This window comes from Lampetra fluviatilis, chromosome 22 (genome assembly GCF_964198595.1).
Source record: "Lampetra fluviatilis chromosome 22, kcLamFluv1.1, whole genome shotgun sequence".
Taxonomy (NCBI): Eukaryota; Metazoa; Chordata; class Hyperoartia; order Petromyzontiformes; family Petromyzontidae; genus Lampetra; species Lampetra fluviatilis.
Genome location: NC_136296.1, coordinates 7,610,515 through 7,626,567, shown reverse-complemented (window position 1 = coordinate 7,626,567; position 16,053 = coordinate 7,610,515). Strand labels below are relative to the sequence as shown.

General features: G+C 46.6%; 1 protein-coding gene across 1 annotated transcript in view; it reads right to left on the bottom strand.

Moving 5' to 3' along the window:
* LOC144938484 (protein phosphatase EYA1-like) overlaps nt 1-15,246 on the bottom strand; it is a 65,613-nt gene extending 50,367 nt beyond the window's left edge. The window contains exons 1-3 of the mRNA XM_078866335.1: nt 15,107-15,246; nt 8,502-8,557; nt 4,982-5,094 (exon numbers count right to left, since the gene is read on the bottom strand). Coding sequence (XP_078722461.1) covers nt 4,982-5,094; nt 8,502-8,557; nt 15,107-15,163 — 226 coding nt within the window. The 5' untranslated portion in view covers nt 15,164-15,246. The remainder of the gene's footprint in view (nt 1-4,981; nt 5,095-8,501; nt 8,558-15,106) is intronic.
* Nucleotides 15,247-16,053: the final 807 nt, after the last annotated feature.

The following is a 16,053-nucleotide window of genomic DNA, read 5'->3' as shown; positions in this document are numbered from 1 at the left end:
TTGTCCCACCTCTGAGATGTGGACTCGAGTCATGTGACTTGGACTCGAGTCAGACTCGAGTCATGAATTTGATGACTTGCGACTCGACTTGGACTTGCATAACAATGACTTTGTCCCACCTCTGGTGTGTGTAGTGTGTGTGTGTAGTGTGCGGTAGTGTAGCGCGTTGCGCCATGAACCTGGCGACCCGGGTTAGATTCCCGCTCACGGCCAACACCAGTGACGATTATCTGAACCGGTCCTGGGCCTCCCCTAGGTCGACTCAGCCTCTTGCTTTGTTCCCACTCCCGTGACAATGGTTTGCCTCCGTTGCCTAACAATAATCATAGTGATAAATACTGCACTGTTTATCACTTATGTAAGGGTGTGAGCGTCAATTGAGTTTCAAGACCTTTGGTTTTCCGTCTCGTATTTTGAGATATTTGGTGTCAATTTCCTCCCGTCTGTGAGTGGCACGTGGGGAGGAAAGCGGAATTACTCGAGAGAGAGAGAGAGAAAACCCCCAAGCGTGCGAGGGGAATGACTCTCAAACGAAGCACAGAAGCAGACTCAACGACAGCCCTGCTGCAAAGCAGAGGTCGCAAACGGGTTTTGATTCCTTACCCGTACCCGGCCGCACCAGGGTCGCAAACGGGTACCCGGACCCGGCCGTACCCGTACCCGGCCGGGTACGGGCAGGATACGGGTATCGGGTACCTGATTGCGACCTCTGGGATGAAGCCATGTTGCAGGCGCGGGTGGGTTGATTCTAGGAACTTGAATTGTGAGAAGAGACAAGACGTTGGGAAATGAGTGACAAACGGTGACTCACCAGTGACTGACGGCCTACCCATACCCGTAACTGGCCGCACCAGGGTCGCAAACGGGTACCCGTACCGGCCGGGTACAGGTAGCCGGGTAGGGTACGGGTATCGGGTACCCGGTTGCGACCTCTGCTTCAAAGCCACATCATCTTCTGTTCGCCACACAGCACCCCCGAAACCCCCATTACAACAACACGTGGCGTGCCCCCAGGGGGAGCCTCCCTCCTTGCCATTGCAGATACGAGAACTGGGCCCGATTCCGTTCAGCTTCTACAGTCGCACGCATGTGCGACGTGGTTCGGTCACACCTCTCGTCTGTTATGTCCGAGCTCGTTGCTAGCCCCACCTCTCAGTTAGCACCCCCTCTCCTCCCACCCCCCTGTATCTCCGCCTCCTCCGTGTGCGCACAGACCCCGACGCAGAGCGTGCATAATTTATGATCAGACTCTTTATTCTGCCGCTAGATTAATAGCCCGAACGCCACCCGCACGCCCCCCCCTCCTCTCCACCATTCCACTCAATTACTGACGATTCGCATTTCATTTCTGCCTCTGGCCCCCTTTGTCAAGCCCCAGCCCTGCTCCACGTGTCTGCCATGCCCTCTCGGCCAAAGATCTGCTCGTGAATATTTTAAGCCGACGGCACAAAAGAGAGTTCAGTTTCTTGCACGCAAGCGTGCGTGGGAAGCCCATTCTTGCCGGAGTCTGGCTTGTCACTGTGTTATGGACTGGCGTCATGCTCAGCGTTGTCTTCATCATCATCACCATCATCACCATCAGCCAGGGGCAATCCACTGCTGGATGATGGCCTCCTCGGGCTGACGCAAGCTCTCATGATCATCTGCCCAGCGCCTGCACGTGATCTGATTTCACCGTTCCGTCTCTTCGGTGAGAAGATTTCTTGTTGACGTATTTTGTTCCTTGGCTGCCACTGTTATTATTCTTGACCATTGGCTATCATCCCATCGAAGTGATGTTCCCTGCCCGAGCCAACTCTTAACAGTTTGAATTATGTCACTAACGCAGCGCTTGCTTCTTGCGGGTACTCTGCCAGGATCCTTGGACAGCACTGATCTCTGTAGCTCTTTTTCAGAAGCGAGCTGGCCACAAATGTTCGCCCAACGAAGTGGCTTATCACGTGGACATTTATCGCAGCCCAATACTCTAAATGCATGTTTCTAAATGTGGAGGGAAAAGCCGGAGGACCCGGAGAAAAATCCATACGACCATGGGGAGAGAGACATGTAAACTCCAAATATACAGCCGTCAGAGTTGGGATTGAACCCACAGCCTCCTGTATACCAGGCGAGGTAATTAACATTTCACGACCCCGTTCTGCTGTAATGTGCACTGATGCCTACTTTATTGAGGGTGATATTGGCGAATAAAATAAAGAGTGATTTATTGATTGAAGACTTTTTTCAGGAAGGTCCTGCCAATTTTTTGCAGTCGGGGGCGATGACAGATGTATATCATCCCAACCGAGTAATTTAGAGGTAATTTTCCAAATTTGTATAACTTTATACCACGACAAATGCTCTCTGCAACATAAATTTGGCATAAAAATTTGTAAAATGGTACCACTAATTTAGCCATTTTTTCCTGGCCTAAACAGCCTCAAAAAGTGGTTTCACTATCATATATAATCCTGATTGAGTAATATATATATATTACTAGAAATTCATCGGTGGGTCATTGATCTCCTACATCTAAACGTTGAAGATCATAAAGCTACTGATGCATTTCTAGTGATATATATATTACTCAATCAGGAAGATCTCCTACATTTAAACGTTGGAGATCATGGCCCGCTGATGCATTTATCGTGATATTCTAGAAGGGGCTATACATAAATAAATGGCTGAGTCACTGCTTTGGGTGGTCACCAGATATGACTGCAGAGGATGATTGCTTTTTACTCCAATTGCAGTCAGCCTAAAGTTCCACATTTCTTTAAGTCTTGTGCTGAACACTTACAGATATACGATCCGCGGCTTCGCTTGAACCATGTAATTTGCCTTTCGTGGCATGCAACTCTAAAGCCGACAGAAAGTGGGCAAGGCGCAGTCGTTCGGCGTGTAGCTCATCAACATTCACGCAGTAATAGAGAAACGGTCAAGCATTTTCTGTTCATCTGCAAGAAAAAAACATCCCAATCATCAATGTGCCTCATAATCAACGATTTTTGGGTTTAGATCGCGTTATTTATAAATGTGTCGTAACCCTCCACCACCCGACACGGCCAATCAGTAAAAAAAGTGTCACGTTGACAAAAGACAAATAGTTCACTGCTTTAGCCCACCGGTGTGTTGAAGCGTGAAACCACAACATTTACAATTTGAGTACGTCACCCTGCTGCTGCTCTATATAAGACCGGGAGACACAGCAGAGCCTCACCATTCTGGCGAATTGCCCGATGATGCTGGATGCAATTACCAGCGAAACGTCGTACTCAAATTGTAAATATTGTGGCTTCAACACACCGGTGGGCTAAAGCAGTGAACTATTTGTCTTTTGTCAACGTGACACTTTTTTTACTGATTGGCCGTGTCGGGTGGTGGAGGGTTACGACACATTTATAAATAACGCGATCTAAACCCAAAAATCGTTGATTATGAACAATATTGGTCGCGAAAGCCTACGTGTTAAATCAATGTGCCTCTCTGTGGTCCCTTGAGAGGAAAAAAAAATCTTTTCACTTTTGTAACCCCCAGCGATTTTGATCCACCCGCTCCTCGCTCGCTCCACTCCAACGGCTCACGTGCACCCCCCTCGCCACGCAGCAGGAAGATCTCTGGGTCACGGCACTGCTCGCAACGGCGGGACGCGGTCCCTTGCCGATACGTCAACGCGGCTCGTTAATTCGTGGGCCCTGCGACCCGGCCGCCTCTCACCACCGCCATCATCCACGCGCCACGGTGGCTAGGAGATGTTACCTTCCTCGCCCGGTATACAGGAGGTCGTGGCTTCGATCCCGACCCTGACGCGTGCATATTTGGAGTTCTCCCCGCAGTCGCGTGGATTTTTCTCCGGGTCGTCCGGTTTTTCCCCCCACGTTTAGAAATGCGCGTGTTCGAGCATTTGGCTGCTAGAAAATTGCACGCGATAAGCCACTTTGTTGAGCTCTCATTTTTTGCCAGGTCGCTTCTGAATAAGAGCGATACAGCTCAGTGGGCCTTGCCTGGTAAAATAAAAAGAAATGTACAGGGACCCAGGCCGAGCTCCCAGTGCATCCTTTACAGGAGGCCTTCGGCGAGCACATTGACTCGGGACTCAATCGCGCGTGCGATTCATCGCACACAATTGCGACACTTACTCGGCCGTAAAGATCGCCCTTCACCGTTTTCAAATTGCTCTACAGGACTTGCCCCCCACCTTCCGCTGTCTTCTCTCCAGTGTCCTCTGCTCTAGCAAGCAAAGTCTTCTGTCGAAGCCGACCAGTCGGTCTTCGCTCAGTGAGAAGTTCGTCCTTCTCATCGGCTGCCCCTGTAGCCTGCAACTCCCCCCCCCCCTGCCCACAACCCCAGCCATCTGTGCTGCCTATTCCCTGCCTCTGTTCAAGTCCACACTCAAGACCTTCAGATTCTCCTCTACCTATGACTGACTTTCGCAGTTGCGTGCTCTCTGCTATGAAGAAGGAGCCACTCCCCGAAACCTCTCCTATTATATATAATTCTCCCTTTAGGGCAGTGCTATTGACAAGCGTGTCGAGTTTTTGCCGTGTTTGCGTGCCACCTTCAGTGGAGTATCACACGAAAAAAAAACGCGCTGAAAGTATGAGCCACCTCTTACTCCAGTGATCCACACAACGCCAATGTTTTGTTATCGCCATTCGCTTTGCAGCATCTTGACAACAGGCTGCGTTTAATTTCGATTTAAAGCTTTCGTGACTGCAGGGATTCATCTTCTTGGTTCTTTCGGTAAAGTCACGTAGAATGGAAATAATAAAATAATAAAATAAAACATAATAAAATCATTCTGGTCTTCACCTGAGGACGGCTGCTTGCGTTGTGGCCGAAACGTCGTGAGAATTATTTAATTATGTAATATTTTATTATTTTATTATTTCCATTCTACGTGACTTTACCGAAAGAACCAAGAAGAGGCTGCGTTCAGTTCGCTCGCAAATCCACGTCGATCGCGGGGGTGCATCCGCTGTCGCCCCCCCCCCCCTCTTACCGGTGGGGCACTGCGTGGGCGTTCCTAGGCTGGACGACTGCAGGCTGATTCCCGGGGGCGACTCCGCGCAGCTCACTTGACCCTGGGAGATGTGCAGCTCCTGCATGACCATACTGCACAGACAGGGACAAAAAGTGCCTTTGGTGTCCTCATTTCCAGTGTTGGCACGGAAGGCAGAAGAGCCGTTAAAGGGGCGCAGTGGTGGACACACGTTAACTACCTCACCTGGTGTGCAGGAGGTTGCGGGTTCGATCCCCACCCAGACGCCTGCTGCATATTTGGGGTTCGCGTGTTCTCCCCGTGGTCGCGTGGATTTTTCTCCTCCACGTATAGAATCGACGTGCGTTCAGAGTATTTGGCCGCGTGATAAGCCACTTCGTTGAGCTGTCATTTGTGACAGCCAGGTCGCTTCTGAAAAAAAGAGCTCTCTAGCTCTAGTGGGCCTTACCTCGTATAAAATAAAATTAAGTTCCCAGTAACCATTTGTCTATTCCGTGGTTGACTGGCCAAGCGTGACCGAGACAGATGCACCCAGAGTGGGAGAGAAAGAAATGCCACCAAACTCTCCACGCTTGCCCAATGGATTACAAAAAAAATCACGAGAGAAAATGTTTTTTTACGCCTTTCAGAGCATTCTCAGGGGAAATGCAGAATTTACCCAAAAAAAAGTTAAATCTGGTGTGGTGAACGTATTCTGTGCCAACCGAACATTGGATGAATGTTCGCAAACATGTACGCGGCCATGATAAATGGGGGTCATGTTAATTATATATTTTCTCTCCCACAGATATGTATGAATTACTTTCATGTACTGAGCTAAAGAAAGTTTCTTTGCCACCTGTGTTATAATGTTTTTTTTTGTATATATGTACCGTGTCACATTTGATTACTTGCCAATTCCTTTCTTTCAACAACAAATATCACCGTTGTTTTTAGATACGCACCTGGTTTATTATAATACCTCTTAAGTGCTCTGGTTGAAATGTCTGTGTTTTGAGTTTTTAATAACAAGTGACCGAATATTAGTCAAACATTTAAGTCACTGATGTACTCCACTCACAGCAGTGACTTGAAATGGCCTAAAAACTCGCCACCATAACAGCTTTAAAAAATAATAAGATATTTGTAACGATGTTAGAGAGTGTCGTACAATTGTTTAAGATCAATACATTCCAAACTTTGGTTTTCGGTCAATGTAACATCACAATTTCAAGAAATGAAATGGCCAGGTTAAAAATCAGCAGGTTTGACCAAACAAACACATGATGCCTAACATTGCCAAGTTAAACAAGTCTAATCTACGGTTACCATAACACACTTTAAAAAAAATTATATTTCCAGTGTATAGTAAAGTGTTAACTGAACAGCCGAAGCTGTTCTTCCTCCGTTGAAGGAGCGCAGACCACAGTGGCTCACTTTGCGTTCCCCAAAGAGTTCCAATGAACACACGTAACAGTGACCGATGAAGCCACTTACGTACGGTGCGAAAGAAGTCAAACACACACACACACACACTCTTGTCTTGTTGGACACACCGGGATGAGTGCCAGTCGTGAGGCACGTTTCCTCAAGACAAACCCCGCGTCTAAGGTCAATGATGAACGCAGGTAGCGGATTCCATGCTGTGTGCCTTAAGCGTAATGATTGATTTTAATAAAGTAATGCACCGCGGCGGGTTTACGCACAAGTTGATATAACAAGCTATAAAATGGAAATCATACCGGTCCTTGAATCGCACTCCTGGCTTTTCATGCACACGCTGGGCATTGCGACGAAATCTGTGCCATTGTTTTCATAATCCCTCGTGACCTTGCTCCTACGGGGCCTCTCCGATATTATCTCGCTGCTGTTTGTGCCGCTTTCATCTGCTAATAATAAAGGCACGGAGTGATGCATCAATCCGGTTGGATTCTTCACGCTCGCAAAGCATACCAACGAATTGAATTGTGTGTGTGTGTGTGAAGTTAGAACATTATATGGTGGCAGTGTTGCATTTAAGCCCACGGAGAGAAAACTGCGCTAAGGTGCGTGAGTGGGTGGTGTGAGTGGGTGGTGTGAGTGGGTGGTGTGAGTGGGTGGTGTGAGTGGGTAGGGTGAGTGAGTGAGTGGGGTGAGTAAGTGGTGTGGGTGAGTGGGTGGTGTGAGTGAGTGGGTGGGGTGAGTGGGTGGTGTGAGTTAGTGGGGTGAGTGGTGTGAGTGAGTGGTGTGAGTTAGTGGGGTGAGTGAGTGAGTGGTGTGAGTGGGTTGAGTGAGTTGGTGGTGGTTTCGTGAGTGAATGGTGTGATTGGGTGGTGTGAGTGAATGGGTGGTGTGAGTGAGTGGTGTGAGTGAGTGGGTGGTGTGAGTGAGTGGGTGGTGTGAGTGGGTGGGTGGTGTGATTGGGTGGGTGGTGTATTAGTTGGCCTGCTATTTGAGCATCCTACCAGTGCAGAGAGCACATGATGTCTGAAAGAGACCTCAAAATATTTGTATTATTTTATTTGAACCCAATAACTTTTCATTGAACTGACAACAGAATTGTGGGTGTCCAAGCCAATATCGGGGACATTTGACCGTCTTTCGACACGGTTTGCCTCTTTCGATTTACTTGCATCCAACTTGCAACCAGGGATAGCATTCCATCGCGGCAACAAAACACATCAGCATCGTGTAACCAAGTGCAATCGGCATCTCCTTACGGAAGTAAACTCATTATTCGGTGGTGATGCTGCGTCGGCAGCGGTGCACAAGCACACATTACCAAGCACAAAACCTCAACACATTCGTGAATAACACTTGCGCTATAAAGGGAAAAGTATACAATGGGCCAAGTTTCACCGCACCGTGTGTTGTGCGATGAAGATTGGCCATTGCCTGATGCGTCGCCTCTGATATCTTCCCCCCTTTTAAAGCCACAGTGTTATTGAGGAATGTGTTGAGTTGTTTTCGTGTGTTGTACTCGTTGTCAAAGTGCGGCCCGTGGAGCAAATACAATATCTTTCCACGGGCTTAACAAATAGAAATCTGACGGGGTGGGGTGGTCTTGTTCTGGGCTGTGCGGTGTAAGAGGGGCATGACTTTTCGCGACGTTAACATTCAACTTCTTTCTTTGCATCAGTTTCATTGACATAAAGGTGACCGAGGAAAAGCAAACTACGGGTTGGCATTATTTTGGCGACGTCACCTCGTACCAAAGCTTTCGTGACTGCAGGGATTCATCTTCTTGGTTCTTTCGGTAAAGTCACGTAGAAGGGAAATAATAAAATAATGAAAATAAAACATAATAAAATGATTCTCACGACGTTTCGGCCACAATGCAAGCAGCCATCCTCAGGTGAAGAACAGGTCACCTGAGGACGGCTGCTTGCGTTGTGGCCGAAACGTCGTGAGAATTATTTTATTATTTTATTATTTCCCTTCTACGTGACTTTACCGAAAGAACCAAGAAGATGATCACCTCGTACGTCCACGTGCGCTTGACTTGCTTCGCACCGTTCGTCGCCGTACCGTGCTCAAGCAGAGGTGCAGCCTGAGTTCTTACCAGAAGGAGCTGTCGTGAAGGTCATTGGCTTGGCTGCTGGCGTTTCCCGACGTGGCCTGGGATGAGATAGGGAAGAGGTAGCGAGGAGAGAAAGAGGTGGGGGGAGGTTGGGGATAGCCATTTGGAATGGGATGAAAGGGGGTGTTAGCCATATCTTAGATTGATCGAGCAGCAATCCTTTACTTAGCCAGACTGATATCCCGATATCAAGTGCTTTTGAACTGTGCCCTGTGCCGCATAGAACGGATCGTAATTTAATTTCAGTTATACGTTATCATTTAACACGGATGCTAGTTGTTGCACGTTGCGTTTTGATTTGGGGGTTGCTGACGATGTTTGAACTATTGCTTTAGATGTGCACCCATCCCGACTGGACGTCTGTGAAAAAGAGCTTCGGAGATCATCGGATTTTCTCCGGGATATATAAAGATTCTGATTCTGATCCGTTACCCAGGTCTGCATTGGAAAAGATACATTTCGTCTTAATGGGCTCTCTCACCTGGTTTAAATAGTTGATAATGATGATGATAATGATGATGACAATGATGATTGAATGACATGTAGACACTTATTCCGTCTCGGATAATTATTATAATAAATTATAATTTCCACACCTTTGTCAATTCATTGCTGAATAAAAGACTCTTTGGTCGTGGATATTTGTTTGCCATACTTCACCATGCTGGCCAGTGTGGGTTGGTGAAGGGGCGGAACCCAGGACAGGTTCACACATCACCATTGATGTTAGCCGTGGCCGGGACTCAAACTAAGGTCACTACGCGAAACCGCTCCTCCAAAAGCTACCAATACACTCCTTTATAAATACACAGGCTGAGCCACTTATAGATACCCCGCTGATTTCTAATGAGCATTTCCCCGTCTTATTAACAGGCCATTGAATCGGTATAGCGACTGATATGGCTCCAACTCTTACATAGGAATAGAATGAGCAAGGTGGTCGCAAAGATTGAGAGACGCGCATCTGTGGCACACACACAAAGACAAAGATCCCCCCTTTAGCCTCAACATTTTTTGGGAAAGTGCGGTTAGCGAGCACCTATGAAGGGCGGTCCGGTGCATAAGTAGGTAGGTGGCCAGCACCACGCCCAGTGGCTGTGTTCACACACAGCACCAGGTACTTATTTTGAGGCTAAGTCAACCTAGAGGAGGCCCAGAATCAGTTCAGATAATCATCGCTGGTGTCGGCCGTGAGCGGGAATCGAATTCTGGTCGCCGGGTTCGTAACGCAGCGCGCTAACCGTCAGACCACCCGCTCCACACACACACACACAAATACACTTATTTACACAAAGACAAAGCTCCCCTGTATAGCCTGTAACAGACTGTTGGGGCAAGTTCTGTTAGTGAGCACCAGTGTAGGCCGGCACGGCTCACGAGGGGGTGGGCGGCCAACGCCCCAGTGGCGATGTTTTACACCCCCGCACCAGGTACTCATTTGAGGCTGAGTCGACTTAGGGGAGGCCCAGAACCGATTCACATCATCGTCGCTGGCGTTGGCCGTGAGCGGGAAACGAACTCTGGTGGCCGGGTTCGTAGTACAGCGTGCTAACCAGTGCCGGATTATTCCAGTAGCACAAGTAGCTAACATATGTAGTAGCTACGGGTCCCGCACTTTCAAGGGCCCCGCGCAAAATGCTTTCAAGCTATCAATTCCGGTTCAGTGATTCTGCACTTGCTCTATTACTATAGTACTATACTGCCTTCCACTTTTACGAACGACTGGGTGTTTAAGGTTAGCGATTTGTCGTATTATCAGGCTGTATAGCAAATGAAAAAAACAATTGTTTTACTATGAAAGTAAAAAATGTACGTGTTTAAATATATATTTATTTAAATTTAGGGCCCCCTTTATAACATAATGCTACAGGCCCCGCACTAGTTTAATCCGGCACTGGCGCTAACCGCTACACTACCCCCCCCCCCACACACACACTCGCAATTTCACGAAACGTATACACTGCTGCGATGGGCAAGACGTGCACGCTAAAAACACCAAAAAAAAACCGAAGGCCATCGGTAACAGGTAACCGGAGCGGATTGGATCGGTTGGCGTGGATTCTCCAGGGTTCAGGTCAACTCAGCGGAATGCCTTTCATGCGGTGGGGTGGCAACTCGCTGGGCCGGCTGACCCCAGCTGACCCCGAGAAGTGATCGCGGACAATAAACTCTCTCCACCCCTCCTCTCCCCCCCGCGCGTGGATCGCTTTACCTGTTTTGTTCGTGGACACGCTTCATTGTTGCTTCTGTTCCCTTTGAAAAGTTCGAAGAAGTCAAGTGTGTGTGCGTGCGTGTCTGTGAAGGCCAATATGTGCGGAAAGTATCAGGATTGAGAATTGAAGTCAATGTTTTTGTTCTTGTCGCGAGCAAGTTGATCTATTTCGATTTAAAGCTTTCGTGACTGCAGGGATTCATCTTCTTGGATCTTTCGGTAAAGTCACGTAGAAGGGAAGCAATACAATAATAAAAATAAAACATAATAAAATAATTCTCACGACGTTTCGGCCACAACGCAAGCAGCCGTCCTCAGGTGAAGGCCAGGTCTGTCGGGGAGACAGCGTCTGACAGACCTGTTCTTCACCTGAGGACGGCTGCTTGCGTTGTGGCCGAAACGTCGTGAGAATTATTTTATTATGTTTTATTTTTATTATTGTATTATTTCCCTTCTACGTGACTTTACCGAAAGAACCAAGAAGATGAAGTTGATATATTTTTGAGATGCCTCGATGTATTTATCAGCCAAAATATATTTCAGTTTTAATAAACGCCTTAAAATGATTGCTCTTTTGTGGGTACCGTGTGTCTCCGTCTCTTTGTGTGTAAATGTTTAATATTCAACGAATATTTTACAATTATCATTCAGCAACGTATATGGTACTTTTTGTTGAGCGGGATCGCGGGGTGGATCAGTAGAAGTTAGCGCACTGCACCTACGAACCCGGTGTATGTTGAGTTCGATTTATGGCCACAGTTGACATCAGTGGCAAGTGATATCTGAAGTGGTCCCGTGGGTCAGTTTTAACAAATCATACTGACCAGCGTGGTGAAGTATGGTCAAACAACCCCCATGATTGACATGGTGTGATGAGGCCTTCCCTCAACAGTAGGTTGACAAAGGTCTGTACATTATTATTACTGAAAAAATATAAGTTAATTATAATATTTTATATTTTTATAAGTATCTTATGTTTTTATTTTGGCCAAGCACAGACATTAAATGTTGACAATTTTTTGAATGTTGTACCCAATTCTTTAAATCTAAAAACATTGTACCCTGCACCTTGTATTTTGACAGATCTTCCTTTAAAAAACAACATATGTTGAGTATATACACACACACACTTCACGTGCATGGCAGTAGATGCATGCAATTGTCAGAATAATCTACAAAATGTTAAACAAATTATTTGGTGATGCTGCTGCTGCATTGGCAGTGGTGCACACGCACAATTAACGACACAACTCAACACATTTGTAAATAACAAGGACTTAAAAATAAAAATATATACGTGACGTTTCGGGTAATGGTCCTTCTAAACAAAAAAGTAAAACATTGTTATATGCTACGAAGAAGGGCCATTGCTTGAAACGTCGCCTGCTATTATTACAATTTTTAAGGCGGCGCTATCGACAAGAAATGAGTTGACTTTGTTGTTATTTTCAAAATAAAAAAGCACATTGTCCAACGCCGAGTGACCCACGCGTATACATACAACAAACAGCTCGATTATCAACTCCACGTGCTCGGAAATAGCCGCGAGATGATGACCCAGTATTTCTAGCGCTCGCTGTCGTGCACACGCTGTGTTTCTGTCTCTGTGGATGAATGCAAACACAGATGCAAATACAGCTGCGGCCACGCTCGCCTGAGGCACGCAGCAGGTGACCATTGCTAATATGCCAGGGCAGGTGCGCCCTCTCTATTTGAGTGCAAACATTAGAAGCTCTTTGATATTATAACTCTGCTTTGGCGATGCGGTGGGTTTGGGGGGGGTTGGGGGAAATACTAGAGATGATTGTGAACTTCATCGTGGCTGGCAGGGCCTCGCAAAGCGGGAATGTGGCCAGCAGTTATCGTGGTGACATTGACGCCATTGGCGAGTGCACATTGTATAGGCCGAGTGGACATCAGAACGTGAGAAAGATTATAAACGAGGGAGTTTGGTGGATTTGGTCCATCCAGCTCACTCGGTTGTTAGTGGCAGCAGGAGGGGATAATTTGATTGAAGAATTTTCTTCTCTTAAATATTGAGGCAAGATGAATCCATATTCTTAGGTTTTTTCGGTAAAGTCACGTAGGTAAAACATTTAAATTAATAAAAGTAAAATACAAATACAATAAAAATCACGACGTTTCGGAGGCAACACAAGCTTCCGTCTTCAGGTGGAACCGTCACAGCACGATAGCTGTATCAAGTTATCGTGCTGTGACGGTTCCACCTGAAGACGGAAGCTTGTGTTGCCTCCGAAACGTCGTGATTTTTATTTTATTTTACTTTTATTAATTTTAAATTTTTACCTACGTGACTTTACCGAAAAAACCTAAGAATATGAATCCTTGCAGTCACGAAAGCTTCAAATCAAGATGAATCCACTTTTTCTGCCCAAGTGGCACCATCGAGCCTTGTAAGAACCACCACCGCGGTCTCGAGGGAACATGAAGCAATTCGATAACACAGAGTACAGAAATCGCCCGCTGTAAGTTCCCTCATCACGCGTTGTTTCGCGCATATATGTATTGATGATTACTGTAGCGAGGGAATAGATTTCCTCGTAAGTGTAATGTTTCGCACGCGAGCTCTTTTTTTTTGGTTGCGCGATTTTAAAGCGAGGAACGCACGCGTTTGAAAACGGACCATTTTGCGATGTAACACCGTGCAGTGGTCTACAAAGGAGGTGATTTCGATTTAAAGCTTTCGTGACTGCAGGGATTAATCTTCTTGGTTCTTTCGGTAAAGTCACGTAGAAGGGAAGTAATAAAATAATACAAATAAAACACAATATTGTGTTAAAACACAATATTGTGTTTTATTTTAATAAAATAAAATAATAAAAATAAAACACAATATTGTGTTTTATTTTTATTATTTTATTACTTCCCTTCTACGTGACTTTACCGAAAGAACCAAGAAGACAAAAAAAAGGAGGTGATATTGAACAGCACAGCACAACAGTAACCCCAGCATGCTTCACGTGTCCAGAATTATGCTCGCACACATTCTGCACAGAGCATTGTGAAAACCACAAGCTGAAAAGAAAAACCTGCTTGATATTGTGGCATTTAAAAAAAAACATTTAGGCAGCGGAAAGAACAGGTTGGCTGCATACCGGTTTCATATTTGCTCCTCTTGGCGGTACCCCGGGGTACCAAATGATACAGAAAGGCCGAGGCAATTAAATGTTTTATTTCTGGGACAATATTTTTTCCAGGGGTGTACTTAACTCTGCGACTGGGGCAACCAATGAATCCGAAATCGGTGGTGCTACTCCGTGATGTCGAAACGCCAAACATTAACATGAAAAAAATCCGTTATGGAAAAATGCAACTTTGAAAAGTGCATCGTGTACAGCTCGTCGAGATGAGTCGATTGCCGCATCGCCGACCATCAACAGACTACAAATGACTGCATCACGGGCATTATGCGAGAGCCGGGGTTACTGTGGTACCGCCACAAGGTTAACTTGTTAGGACTCATCAGAACAGTACAGCCATCAATGCTTTTTGCTGCCATTTTTTAGATAAAATATGAGAGCATCTACTCAGATGAGACTACGCAGACACTGAAGAGCCTTGGGACTAAGTGGAGCATTCCCTGGCTAAATACATTCCATTGTCATTCACTACATTTGCTACACGCCCCTGCTGGACATCTGTGAAAAAGAGCTTCATAGCTCATCGGATTTCTCCAGGATGAATACAGTTTCTGATTCTGGTAAAGATTCTGAGGTGCTGTTAGACAAAGCCTGTGTATATATCTTGTGTCTGCCACCAGGAATTAGAATGCTTCAACACCGCAACCGAGCACCGAATATCGCGTATCCGATCAGCAGAGTGGCAACATTCTATCTTGATGAAAAATCCTGGAAATATTTGAAACCCATTCGTCAATCCGCTGCTGGACGGAGGCCTCCCCATGTCGTGCTGGTTATGAGGGTTGATTGATCCTACTTCGCCACGCCGGTTGTTGTGGGTTCTCGAAAGTAGGGGAGGGAGGGGTGAAGAGCTCAGGTATCACTCGCCACTGATGGTAGCCACAGCTGGCAATCAAGCTCAGATGTATTACAGTATCATTCTATTGTATGTACGTTGAACTTCTTTCGCGCCGTACGTAGCCAACCGTGCTAATCGGAGGCGCGGGGGAAAGGACAACAAACTAAACACACAAAAAAGCAGTTCTAAAGAAATGAGCTTTAAATCTAGATTTTTAAAGCGCATAGCTCCAGTACCGTCCTAATATCGTGCGGAAAGAGCGTTCCAGACGGCCGCAGAAGCGCATCTGAAAGCGGTCAGCAAGAGGGCCAGGTTCTCAGTGCGAGTGCACCAACCATTGCACTGACGATACGACCAATGATGATATCAACAGCACATCACCTGGGGCCCCAATTTTTTGCAGTGCTTCCAGCCACGACGCGTGGGCAATCATTCGTCAGCGCCAAACGTTGGCTGCGAGACCCAAGTGCAGCCAACAGATCGATTGGCCCTGCTGCAAGAAGCAAACGGGGCGAGTTCCCTGCCTACCGACCCCACACTGCAACCCAGTGCCGGATTATCCTGCTACTGGTCCCGCACTTTCAAGGGCCCCGCGCTAAATGCTTTCAAGCTATCAATTCCGGTTCAGTGACTCTGCACTTGCTCTATGACTATAGCACTGTACTGCCTTCAACTTTTATGAACGACCGAGTATTTAAGATGAGCGATTTGTCGTATTATCTGGCTGTATATCAAAATGAAAAAATACAATTACTCTACTATGCAAGTAAAAAATGTGTATTTTAATATTTACGTGTTTTATTTATTTATTTCGGGCCCCTTTATAACATATGCTACAGGCCCCGCACTAGCTTAACCCGACACTGATGCGCCCCCCCCCCTCCGTTCTAGTTCTACAGTACTCCTTACTCACCTTCCGTACCCCCCCTGGCCCTTGATCTCTACCCCCACCACTACCACCCACCGCTTCCCCGAGCACAGGAGGCGCTAAAGGCGACGCTTAACCCCCACCCCCCTCCTCTACGCGCCTGCACGCACCCAACACAAACTCTCACGACTCACTCGCACCCGTGCGGCAAAACACATTAAACACCCCCCAACACACACAACACACAACACGCCTTGCTAGACTCGTGTGCGTGTGGGTGTTTCGCGGTGAACTGTAAAACGCTATCACTTAAAGTGTTAATTGTTTTCCGTATTTTGTGAAACTTGACAAGATGCTGATTTTTTTTTTTCGGTTTAAATGTGTACATGCGAGGCGTATTCGGGGTCCACGTTTGGTGTTGTTTGTATTTACGTCTCTTTGGCATACACGTCAAC